Genomic DNA, 12,209 nt, shown 5'->3' with positions numbered 1-12,209 from the left:
CAGTACACTCTCCGGTGTCACATATTTAGATCTTACAAACCAAACTCGACTGCATTGGGCTGTGTGTGACTGTGCAGTTGAATCCTGTCCCAGGCACGGACAGGATAAACATCTCATGCTCCGCTGTTCTCCTCCATAATCCCACTTGGCAGCCATGCAGCACATCACAGGGAATACAGCTCATGACCAGATAGGCTGTAACAGGCAGAGGATCTGCTTGACACTGCTGCGGTTAAAACAACTGTGCATGCAAGCCCACAGACGTGAAAGTATAGGAAAGGCTTCTGTGTGCTTATTATTAGTGTGTGCATAGTCACACTCTGGTAATTAGCATATAGTTCAACCGTGCAAATAAATAATTGGGGGTGTGCAAGACTGAGAAATGCCTTGTCTCTTTAATACAGACGTAAATGGAGAGTTGCAATTTATAAATGTATAACTTTGATGTATACTGAAGATAAAAGTTATCTATGTATCTCAGTTCTGATGAAGTTATCTACTGTACGTCATATCCCTCTGTGGATCTAATTTATTTTTGTTTCAGTCTCTCCATCCTCTCCCTCGTTCTCTTTCTCCACAGCAACCAGCCTGGCTACACTCTTATTTACTTCCCTTGACTTATAGTCCGTCTGACTGGCTACCAGCTACAGTGTCGCCCTGCTGAGCCAACGAACATCGCGAACACCACATTTATGTTCCCTTCATGCTCATTTAATAGAGGCTGGAAATAACAAGGTGCGGGGAGATCAAATGAGGCACGTGAAGAATGCGTTCTTAATTCTGTGTCCCTGTTGTCGCACACACACACACACACACACACACACACACACACACACACACACACACACACACACACACACACACACACACACACACAGGGCTTATGATTGATGATGGTGCTCTGTCTTCACGGCTTGGGACGATGTTTGGAGCAGACTCAGTGAATAAAGAGGCAGAATACAGAGACACAAACTGAGTCATTTAAAGCGTCACTGACAGCATCTCCTGTTACAGTATCACATCTCAGGTGTGGGAGTGAATTACATTATGTATTATAAAATCGTATGCTGGGAAGAGCTTCGATTGCATTATGCTCACTCAAATTGAAGCGACCCGCAAATCTGAGGCCAGGGTTCTCTCGCCGAGTTGAGGGTTAGTGAGTTTGAGTTTGAGCTTCTCTGGGTCTTGTTCACGAGTGAGAGGAGGATGGAGATGGAGATGGACAGGTGGATCGGTGCAGCATCAGCAGTAATGCAGGCATTATACCAGACCGTAGCTCAGAGCTGAGCTGGAAGGAAAAGCTTTAGATTTTATTTGTCGATCTACGACTCGCACCGAAAGTCATGAGCTCTGGGAAGTGATCAATAGATTGTATATTCATTCTGGCCTGGAAACTCCACCAGATCCCTCAGGAGGAGATGAAAGTACGGGATGTCTGGAAAACCCTTCTAAACCTGATGGATGGATGAATGGATGGATGGATAGATGGATAGATGGATAGATGGATAGATGGATGAATGGATGAATGGAGGGATGGATGGATGGATGGATGAAAGGATGGATGGATGAAAGGATGAATGGAGGGATGGATGAAAGGATGAATGGAGGGATGGATGGATGGATGGATGGATGGATGGATGAATGGATGGATGGATGGATGGAGGGATGGAGGGATGGATGGATGGATGGATGAATGGATGAATGGATGGAGGGATGGATGGATGGATGGATGAATGGATGATTGGATGAATGGATGAAAGGATGGTTTGATGGATGGATACCAGTGGCATGAATTATTTAGTGACAGCACAACTGGGGTTTTGGAGCGATGAAGAAGAAGAGAATTGTATCGACGTGGTTTTGGAGCGTAACATAGATTTGCAGAACTTGCAGATGTCGGAGTCGGCAGCATCATCAGTTTCTGAGGCATTTCATTTACTGGCATCATCATCGGAACATCTCTATCGTTTATTTATTATTATTTCACTGGACTTAAACTGTTAAACTTTGATTTAAAAAAAAAAGCTAAAATCTGGCTGTTGTAAAACATAGACACATAGTACATGCATGTCCTGTTCTCTGCTACTGCAAGTCCTCTCTTACATACTGTACATTACATTTGCATGTCTTGTGCTCTGCTGATCACGTGCCAAGGACTTGGTCTCAGACACTGTTTAAAGTTTGAACAGCTCCACTGGGAGGGAAAGGAGAGAAAGGAGGATCCATGGCTGGTTTAGTGTTTACGCCCTCCTCTTGTTATCGCCTGCTCCTTCACCTGAACTCACGCACACTCCTCTTATTTCCTCCTTCTGATAGGTAAACAATTACCTTATCGTCCCCTCAGACGTCACAAGACACATTATCTCCAACCGTCTCCCTCTCCCTCCTTTCTTCTCCTTTTGTCTCTGAATAGAATGAGAAGTCACACACCCTAATAATCACTTACCCAGACAGGTTCTGTGGTTCAATAAGATTATTGACAAGTCTCTGCTTGAGAACAAGTGGATAGTCAATCAGGAAACATGTTCAAACTAACAATCCAAAGCTGAAGTCATGCTGTCTGCTACTGTCTCTCTCTCTCTCAGTCACTTTCTCTGCCCCTGTCTCTCGTTCTTTACTTGGAATTGATGTCCGGGGACGTAATAATTGGACAGCAGATCCCACTCCAGTTCATGGCATTAGGGACATAAAAGAGTCACTTCCATCTCCCTCAGGCCAGAATACGACTGAATTAGGAAAAAGGGAGCAAATCTGCCGAGGCTGTCCGGAAATACACCATCAACCGGTGAGAATATTAAAAGAACTGGAACTGTGATGCATGTGCAGCAAATGAATAACAATAGCAGAAGGAAAATTCAGCTTTTCTGCAAAGTTTTACTCAGAAACACGGTTTGGAAAGTGAGAATCTTTGGGGGATATTAACAACCTGACCAGCAGTGAGACATAAACTCAGACAGGTTAACAATGTGTTCTGGTGTTTTCCAGAGACAGTTTAAGAAAAACTGCATATGTCACGTTCTTTCCAATCCAAACACTGCTGTTATGTATCTTAAGCATAAAAGAAACACAAAACATTGCCTTGACTCCCTTAAGTCAGAGTTTTTACACAGAGAGCAGAAGACACATGCAAAGCAGAGGTACACGCCCACAGCAAGAGACGGAGGAATGATGTAGCAGTTATCAGAGGGCTTGAAACCGAGCCGTGAGATAAAGGCCAGCCCCGAAGCATTTAGCTCACAGCTAATATATTGCACATCCAGATGTACTGTACAATAGAAGGGATAAACTGAGGAAAGAACAGAAGCACATTGCATAGAGATAGACTGGAGGGAATCAGGAGGAGAGGAAGAAACAAAGAAGTGTTTATCAGAGTTGTGCAGCGTCGGCGCACCTGCACCACCTGACAGGCAGGTGAACCCCACCACACACACACACAGACACACACACACACACACACTGTTATTCCAGTCCCTGCTGTAACTATCTGCGTCTGTTAGTTAGCAGCATTATGCAAAAACTTATCCACGGATTTCCATGAAACTTATTGGAACGTTGCAGTACGAGTCAGGGAGGAGCCCGTTATATTTTGGTGCGGATCCGGATCACGGGGCAGAGCCGGGGGACTGATATTTATTCGAGCAAATTGGTGCAGATCCAAGCACAAATCTGTGTCTGGTGAATTTAAATGTGGTTTCACAAGGGGGACTGTTGTGCCCTGGCTCTGTGGGCCATTCTCCTTTCTTATTTAATACGAGTCATGTCCTGTTCAAGTTTCTCTGGACCTAATCCAAGTCCTTAAATATTGGTGATCCGCCAATTCCAGGTCTGATCTCACACTTAATGTTGATTAAATAGCTTGTGTAACTAACACACTGACATTGAACAGCTGTAGACGATTAGCTTCTTGTTCTAAATACTAGCCGTACAAAAATATAAAGTCTATAAGCTTCATTTATGGATAGGACATCAATGAAATTTAGATTTTGAATGATGCAATCTCTTTTAATTGCATGAAATGAAAAGCTAAGCCGTCTCAATCTGCCCAATTTGTTGGAACTGCAAACGTGTGTCACTACCCCTGACAGCTGTTGTGCAGGGAGAACACAAACATCCAGGTTTAATTTAGCTCTGTCGTCAAGTTATTTACTTATAGCTGATTTGGCAGCAGCGCTCCCACCAGATAAGAAGCTGCATTAGTAAACCTGTAGACCCCCATCACGCTGTAGAAATGTGCACATGGTGTTTACCTCCATCAGAATGTCACTCTCATCTCTTGTTAATTCAGTCTGTTGATCTTTAGACCTTACCCTCTATTTGCCCTATACTCCGCCTCCGTCTCCCACTAACTTTATCTCTCCCTTCACGCTCCGAACCCAAACAGAGGCAGGCAGAGAAGCAGGATGAATGATGAGTGGACGAGGGAGTTTCGGCCCACTCCAGCACAAAAGGGGGACCGGAGACAAACAGCAGAGCCATGTAAATTAAAGATGACAGGAGTTCTGATGCTCCTGCCTCACCGAGCTCGCCGGGACTCGGAGGATTCAGCTCAGTGGCCGAACATGGGAGGATGGTGAGGCTCAGGAGCTCGCACTGGAAAAAACATGGGAGCAGCAGATGGGTTTGTTTACTTTTGGAGAGGGCCACCATCCTCCTTCCCAAAAACAGGGAAGAGACGTGCAAAGAAAGATGGAAAAAATCTCAACAAAGAATTCACCATCCACATGATGCAATGGCTCACAAACCACTGCAGAGGTACATTGCCACAAGTTCCCACTCTGCATCGCCCTCTAGTGGATGGATGCACCGCTTAACGTAAAGGATGCACGGAGTTCGAAAGGGACGTATGTCTTTAATTACATAAATGCAGATTAAATTGACCTTCAGGTGTCATCACAATATACAAAGTCCTCACAAGGCAATGAGACTCTACTGTAACACATTTTCTCCTCAATGGCCGTTCATTGGAGACATATCTATACACACCTGAGACAACCTTGCGATTCCCATTGTCCTGACAAGGCAGTAAGATGTCAGACACAACAATACACACAAATACACACCTACGATGCCATTACAACCCAGAATGTAGATAACATATACTGTTTTAGTATATGGTTACTAATGTTTGTGTGTGTGTGTGTGTGTGTGTGTGTGGCTAGCTGAGGTGCACCCCTGAGGACAGCTTGATGTTTCCCTGCAGGGACTTTCCACTCCTTGTCACTGTTGCTGTGTTTACTCGTGAGAATCACACGCAGGAAAGCTCAATTTCCTACTTTCATTCAGAGACGCAACGATGAAACTACACGACAGGAAATACACTGGAAATGCTGAGAGTGAGTGCGGAGAAAATAAATGTGCAACGGTATCTGATTCCCTTATGCTCTTCTTATAGGTACAGATTGCTTTGATCATGGTGAATGTGTTTCGTGCAGCGTTTCTCTAGTCTTATCCACCACTCAAAGTCCTTTACAGTACAAGTCCCATTCACCCGTAAGCGCACACTTTCAAAAAGTGCCTCCATCCACGGCGCTTTTTTTCCCATCACACCCTTTTTACAGCTGTCAGGGGCAATCTGGGGTTCAGTATCTTGCACAGGGGCTCTTCAGAAAGCAGAGGAGCTGAACCACTGACCTTCATGTTAGTGGACGACCCTCTCTACCCTGAGCCACAGCCGATCAACTCTAAAAGGTCCGCATCAAAGGCACCACCCAGTCCAACAGGCTTTCAAGCATCCTCGAGACTCTGTCTGCACTCTAGCTCTTCCATCTGCGTTCCGATGACTGTCCCTGACGACCGGACTCCTCCTGGCAGGGCTCTCTAAATCCTCTCTTAAGCCTTTTGCAACTCATCAAGCATTCTGCAGCTACTGCTCTCCTCCATCTCCCTAAATTCTCCACTATCTGTGGTCTGTGACTGTTCATATCAAAATCAATACGGGGGCTGCTGTTGAACAAGTGTCTTGAGTTTTCTGCACACATATAGGACTGATGCAACCAGACGGGGAAAATATGGGCAACCTTTTTCTGACGCAAAGACATAGAGTGATTTATTCTTTTGCCTGCAGGGAAAACTGTATTTGTAATTTCATTTAATCAGCGGAAACTGTTCATAACTGAGCAGTGGATATGCTGCAGTAAAAATTTTTGTTAGAGGGCAACAGAAAACTGGAGACTAAATAGAAAACAGAGAGAATGAAATACAGAGAGAGCTGCATCTGTTACAGTGAGTGTGTGTGTAGGCTTGTGGCTGCCAGTGCACGTTTCTGTGTGTGTTCCTACGTGCGCGACCTTTTCGCAACTGTAAGTGTGTCTGCTTCCGTGCAAATCTGTATGCGTGCATCTCTCTTTTGTGTAAGCTACAGTGAGACTATTTCATTATTCCCCAGTGTTTACTGACAGATAGTTCAGGCCTCAGTGAGCAGCTTGGGCTTCATTATCCCGCACAGCTATGGGTAGACACAGGGTAGACGTCCACGGCCATCACTCTCACACACACACACACACACACACACACACACACACACACACACACACACACACACACACACACACACACACACACACACACACACACACACACACACACACACACACACACACACAAACACACACACACACATCCACAACAGCATCTCACGGGGATATTTAAGAGGGTGTGACGCCAACAAGTTTTTAAATATGAGAATTTTGAAGGCTGATTTTTGCAGGATTACAATATCAATATCTCCCTAAATCAGAAATGAATAAAACAAGAATACGTGCTGTGGGCAAACTTTGAGCAGAAAAAGTACCGTGTGCACACTCTGGCTCACTCACCCTGTCTTCTTCCTCTCTGAGGTCGGGCATGGTGCTGATGCACAAGCTGACAACAGTCACCACAACCATGATCACCGACATGCAGGCGAAGATCTTCCCCGGTAAACCAGATTGTGGATTCTCCATCGTATCTCGCAGCCAGTTCATCACCTTACGGTAGTTTGTCTCCTCCACCGGCACTCGCTGCATGGCATTTCTTTGTCTGCACTCCTCCTCGCGACGCTCCTGCTCGTTCACCTCCTCGATGCGCGTGTACATCTTCCTCTTGCAGCAGCGCTCCATGTATGTCATCTCCACGCCCCAGTAGGTCAGCTCATCGTGCAGGGACAGGACGCACATCTCCCGCAGAATGCGCAGTTTCCCCGCGGCCAGGAAGTTGAGGATGACCCTGAAGGCGGACGGTGAGCGGTCGAAGAAGAACTCCTTGTAAGTTTCGTCATAGTCGTCACAGACACTGGCGATGTCCTCGGGGGACCGGCAGCCAGAGAGTCGGCCAAGTCGGGTGAGGGGGAATTGCTCCAGGGTACTCCAAGGGAAGGTGTAGCGATTCCCCCCAACGTTTATCACCGCCAACAGGCCGTGGTCGACCGACACCAGGTCCTCTGGCCGCTTGATGAACTGGGCCCTCTGGTAGTACACACCCTGGAGAGTTAAAAAAATAAAAGCTTCAATGAATGAGCAGCTGCATCTCAGATATTTGTGGATACAATTTGTTTCCAGATCTTCATCACTAATATGATGTGATGAATATTATTCGTACCTTGATCGTCTCGGTCTCAGGGATCTCGGTGAAGATGCGGTCGAGACTGCTGTCATCGCTGACGGACAGATTGCTGAAGTCATGGTTGGCGTTGCTGATGATGGGCATGGCGGCATCTGGAAAGCACGCTGCTCCGGACTGGGCAGCTTAAACCAGGTGATGCTGGCAGAAGGAGGCCAAACAACTTTTTAGTCCCAGGACACAACAGTCCCTTCTGTGCTGCAGCGACTCACATTAAAACTTGTCCATGGGAAAAAACTTTGCTGCCACAGCTCAGTTTGACTGAACAACAAAATAGCTGTAGTTTTGACTCCAGTGTCTTTGGTCTCACCGCTCCCTGATAGCAAAGGAGTTTTCTTCCCTCGGTGACAGATGAGCTATGGCTTTAGATTCCAACCAACAGAGCAAAGAACCCAAGAAGGGGAGCCAAGAAACCCGCTGTCACATCGGAGCGGGAGTGGGTTTGAAGTTGCTGTCAGAGGTCCGCAGTAGACTCAGCTGGTGCCTCAGGATTCAGCATCACATCAGTGGGTAATCCTGGGCTGAAGCGAGAGTCTGGAGAAGGAAAGCCCGAATAGAGAGAGTGCGTTAGGATTGATCATTGGCTGATAGCTACACAAGATAAGTCAAGGAGCCGAATGTGATGTGTCCAGGGACTGAGGCGGGATTGTCTGTGTCGCCGCGGCAGGATTAGGGAGGGCCTGGACACGTGGTGCCATCAAGCAGCCACTGAGACAGAGAGAGAGAGACATAGACAGAGAGAGAGAGGGAAATGTCAGGATAGAGAGAGGACGGAGGCAGGTGTCACGAGACAAAGCAAGAATGAGACAGAAGACAAAGGTTGAGGAGGAGATGAGACTGCAGCGCTCCACCCTCTCCGCGTTTCACCTCCTTTCAGCGGGGAAACAAGACGGATCAGCTCTGCGGCTATAAAAGGGCAGTCGCTGTCGTTAGCGGAGGACTTCAACTGACAGCAAAGGAATTTACGGCCAAATCAGATCACATTAACGGCGGCGGTGGCTGCTTTGCTTGGCACAGGTGTTGGAAAATGTGGGGGAATAACAGCAGAAAAGAACATTCAGGTTGTTCACACTTACACTGAGTTACTGGCTGTCAAAGATTCTTGCAACAGATAGATGATAAAAAAAAAAAAAACGCACCAAAGTTTATTTTCTTGGCACCGGCACTGGCTTGCTGTGACGGTTGCCCAGAATGGTTTGCTGTGTTTTGAAGCCCTTAATAGTTGTGGTTAATTTTTAAACTGGGCCCTATTATCAGGTCGTTTATCATTCACTGACTGCAGCTAACTCACAGCTCATCTATTTGACTTCTGCTCACACGCAGCATGAAGACCAGCTGCTTGCAAACAGTGAAGGAGAACACGAAGAAGACCTTCTGCACTTTTCTGACATTTGTGTCATTAGGAGAATCAATTGAGAAAACACATCTATTTAACCATCGTCTGTGCTGTTTAATCTATACTTGTGCCTTTCTTGTAATGGCTACGCAAAATATCTGCATCCTGAGGACGTGTTGTCTATTCACACTATCAGTATTTACCTTCTATCATTTGTATTACTGCTTTTTTTCTGTCTGTTTGCAGGAAGGAGTGAAAATCTCTGAACTGATCTTGTTGAGTCTTGGTGGAAGGGTGGTGGCCAAGAAAGAACCCATTAACTTTTGGATTGGATTCGATTAAAAGGGCAGATCCACTATTTATCGTTTATCTACTTTCTATAACAATGTAAAAGAGGGAGTTTTTTACCCATTGTTGTGAATTTGTCAAGAAGTAGGAGATCTTTATGAAAACAACCAGGCACACGTCGAGTGCTAATATCTACGAGCAGGTGGAATTTGGTGCGAGATGGATTTTGTGAATGAAAACAATCATTTTCAGGTTACTGAACGGTAACAAACATTCCTTTCAACTATATCAGAGAACACATACTACACCTGTGTTTCCTTAAAGCAGTACGTGAACATGGTATATAACTGATCTCATGTTTATGTTCGGGGATTTACTGCTTTTGTATTTCAATATTACAGAACAATGGTTGCACAACATACAAATTCAAATATCTTTGTATTCATATTAAGGTCTGACTGGTGTCTTTGTGATTGGGGGGGTGTACAAGCCATCTATTCCTCCCATCTTTCATTCAATTTCAGAACATGTGATGATTCCAAGTATTTGATGTATAGATCCTACACATTTTTTACAGAGGGGAAATCAGTGTGTTTTCGGTGTTGAATGTTTTGGTGGCAGACGATGAAAGAGTCCGGCCCTGGTAGAAACAGCTGGCGTTATCCTCCGAGACCCATTGTTCTGTTGCGTCCAGCTACTCACAGTAAAGCGGACTTACATTTGGCCGGCTGCCCTGCACTTCCCTCCCTGCCAGCTTGTGTTGAGAATGTACGGCTACAACAGATTTTCGACACATGCACCAGTAATTTAGGTTAAGCCGGAAGCTCCAAAGGCAATTCCACACTTTTCCACCCATTTCTAAACACATATGTAAGAACGCATTTGCCTCCACTAATACAACACTCATCTGTCACTGAGACCAGCCCTGACTCGCAACTGTTCACACTCAGTCCCAGCAACACTTTGCACTGTAAGAAGAATATCAGCCCTCACATCCTCCTGCTATCTACAGTAACCACTGGCTTATTGGGTGTGTGAGCGGACGGCTCAGACAGTTTGAAGCATTGGACCGCACCAACATGCGTCACTAATTTAGATCCAGAGGGATAGGATCCTGTACTGGAGGAACCAATATATCACTTCTGTCAACCTCGCTGGTGTTTCATTTCCACCTCGCAGCGGGGGCCCGAGTACGATCAACTATTTATTAATCGATTTGTATTCCCTGAGGACGTGGCTGGTTTTCTCCTGGTGGAAAGTTAATTGGAGGAGGTGTTCTGAGCAGCACACATGGCGTTCTCCAGGCTCTGCACTGGACAGACAGCTGGGGACGGATATCAGAGGGGGGACGTAAACTCATTCCATTCTCCTGTAATCTGGAGTTTTGAGTTTGTAAGGGTTGATTTTAAACAAATTAACAAACTTATATCTAAGTTGTATAACAAATTTGAGCGCAAGCAATAAACCAATCACACATTTTGAATGTATTTCTGTTTATAGAGAGATGGAGGTTTTTTTTTTAATGACTTTTTTTTTTTTTATTCAATGGTTGCATCCTACTGTTCAGCTCTCAGTCAGCGAGCTTATATTATATTCATGGGCATGTCAACAGTGACTGCATTTGCCAGGAGCTATTGGAGAGACCCACGTCTTGTATGGATCGGGTTGCTTTAATGCACCACAGGAAAACTCTCTCCCTCTCTCTCTCTCTCTCTCTCTCTCTCTCTCTCTCTCTCTCTCTCTCTCTCTCTCTCTCTCTTCAACTTGCAAACACACACAATCAAACACACACACACACGCACACACACACACACACACACACACACACACACACACACACACACACACACATTTGCGCAAGCACATGCTCTTTTGCACCTTTACCAGGCAATTAATTACACACCTTTAATTAAGATTGTATACCGATAATGTGCTGAGATAATTGTGTGTAAAATGAAAATACATGTTTAAAATATATTAGATGCCTAAAGTCAAAGTCAGATGTTGTTGAAGGACATGTAACATCCCATTAAAACCAGTGACTAATTCCAAATCTGGATGCATCCACTTCCAATCACACACTCACAGTCCACATCAACAATGGGTCTTTCTTCTACTGGATGTTGCGGTGTTGGAAAAGACACCGGCATGTTTTATTTTACATGTTAACTTCAGACACATGCTACAGCTGCAGATCGAGCCCCCGCAGACATCAGTGCAACTTATGAAGTGCAGCTTACCATCCTGACTCCACACGTCCGAGACCAGCCCCGGTGAGAAATCCCCCCCGTTGGTGCCTCGCGGTCCCTCGGATCCCTCAGCAGCGGATCAGGCTGTCAGCGACCACTTCCCAGCGACACATGTTAAAGAATCACAATAACAGCCACACACACCTCTCCGGGATCCGCATCATCCGAGCCGGTGGGAGGCGCGCAGGGGAGTCCGGACACGCCAGAGATGGCAGCGGGGTTGGAGGCTCGGTGCGATGAAAGTGTCCCGTTACTGCTCGGTTAGTGGTGCTGCTGCTGCAGGAGGAGGAGGAGGAGGAGCAGGAGGAGCAGGGGAGGGAGGGAGTCAAAGCCGCGGTGCACAACGGAGGAGACTCCACCGGGTGCCCAAGTTCAAGTTTGCGTAAAGGTGACGACAAGCGCAGCAGTGTCCGTGCGCATGGGAGCTGAGGGTGAGAGGAAAGAGGCATTTTAATGAAACTGCAAGAGAAGAGAGAGTCTTTAGAGTTCGCTCCAAATCGTTTCTTCTGCCTTTAGATATTATAAATATCGAAGCACACTGAGGAGATGCTCAGTGGTTCCTGTCCTGATCTATTCTGTGCGCAACAGGGGGCGCGGTTCCCTCCAGAATTACCTTGAATAAAGGTTTTGCTTAGAAATCTGCAGTGAAGTGAATGAACACGAGCCTGATGTTAGTTCTTCATGCTGGAAGTAAATGATGTTTTCAACATGAAGTCTGAATGACACGATCCCATTTTACC

At 45.9% G+C, this 12,209-nt stretch overlaps 1 protein-coding gene across 2 annotated transcripts in view; it reads right to left on the bottom strand.

Annotated features, from left to right (window-relative positions):
• kcng4a (potassium voltage-gated channel, subfamily G, member 4a) overlaps nucleotides 1–11,943 on the bottom strand; it is a 26,680-nt gene extending 14,737 nt beyond the window's left edge. For both annotated transcript variants that reach the window (XM_034588604.1, XM_034588605.1), the window contains exons 1-3: nucleotides 11,461–11,943; nucleotides 7,576–8,130; nucleotides 6,816–7,457 (exon numbers count right to left, since the gene is read on the bottom strand). In XM_034588604.1, the coding sequence (XP_034444495.1) occupies nucleotides 6,816–7,457; nucleotides 7,576–7,683 (750 nt within the window). In that variant the 5' untranslated portion in view covers nucleotides 7,684–8,130; nucleotides 11,461–11,943. The remainder of the gene's footprint in view (nucleotides 1–6,815; nucleotides 7,458–7,575; nucleotides 8,131–11,460) is intronic.
• Between the last annotated feature and the right edge of the window lie 266 nt (nucleotides 11,944–12,209).

The sequence above is a fragment of the Hippoglossus hippoglossus genome, chromosome 6 (assembly GCF_009819705.1).
Source record: "Hippoglossus hippoglossus isolate fHipHip1 chromosome 6, fHipHip1.pri, whole genome shotgun sequence".
NCBI classification, from domain to species: Eukaryota; Metazoa; Chordata; class Actinopteri; order Pleuronectiformes; family Pleuronectidae; genus Hippoglossus; species Hippoglossus hippoglossus.
Note: the sequence above shows the minus strand (reverse complement) of the source record. Positions and strands in the feature narration are given on the sequence as shown.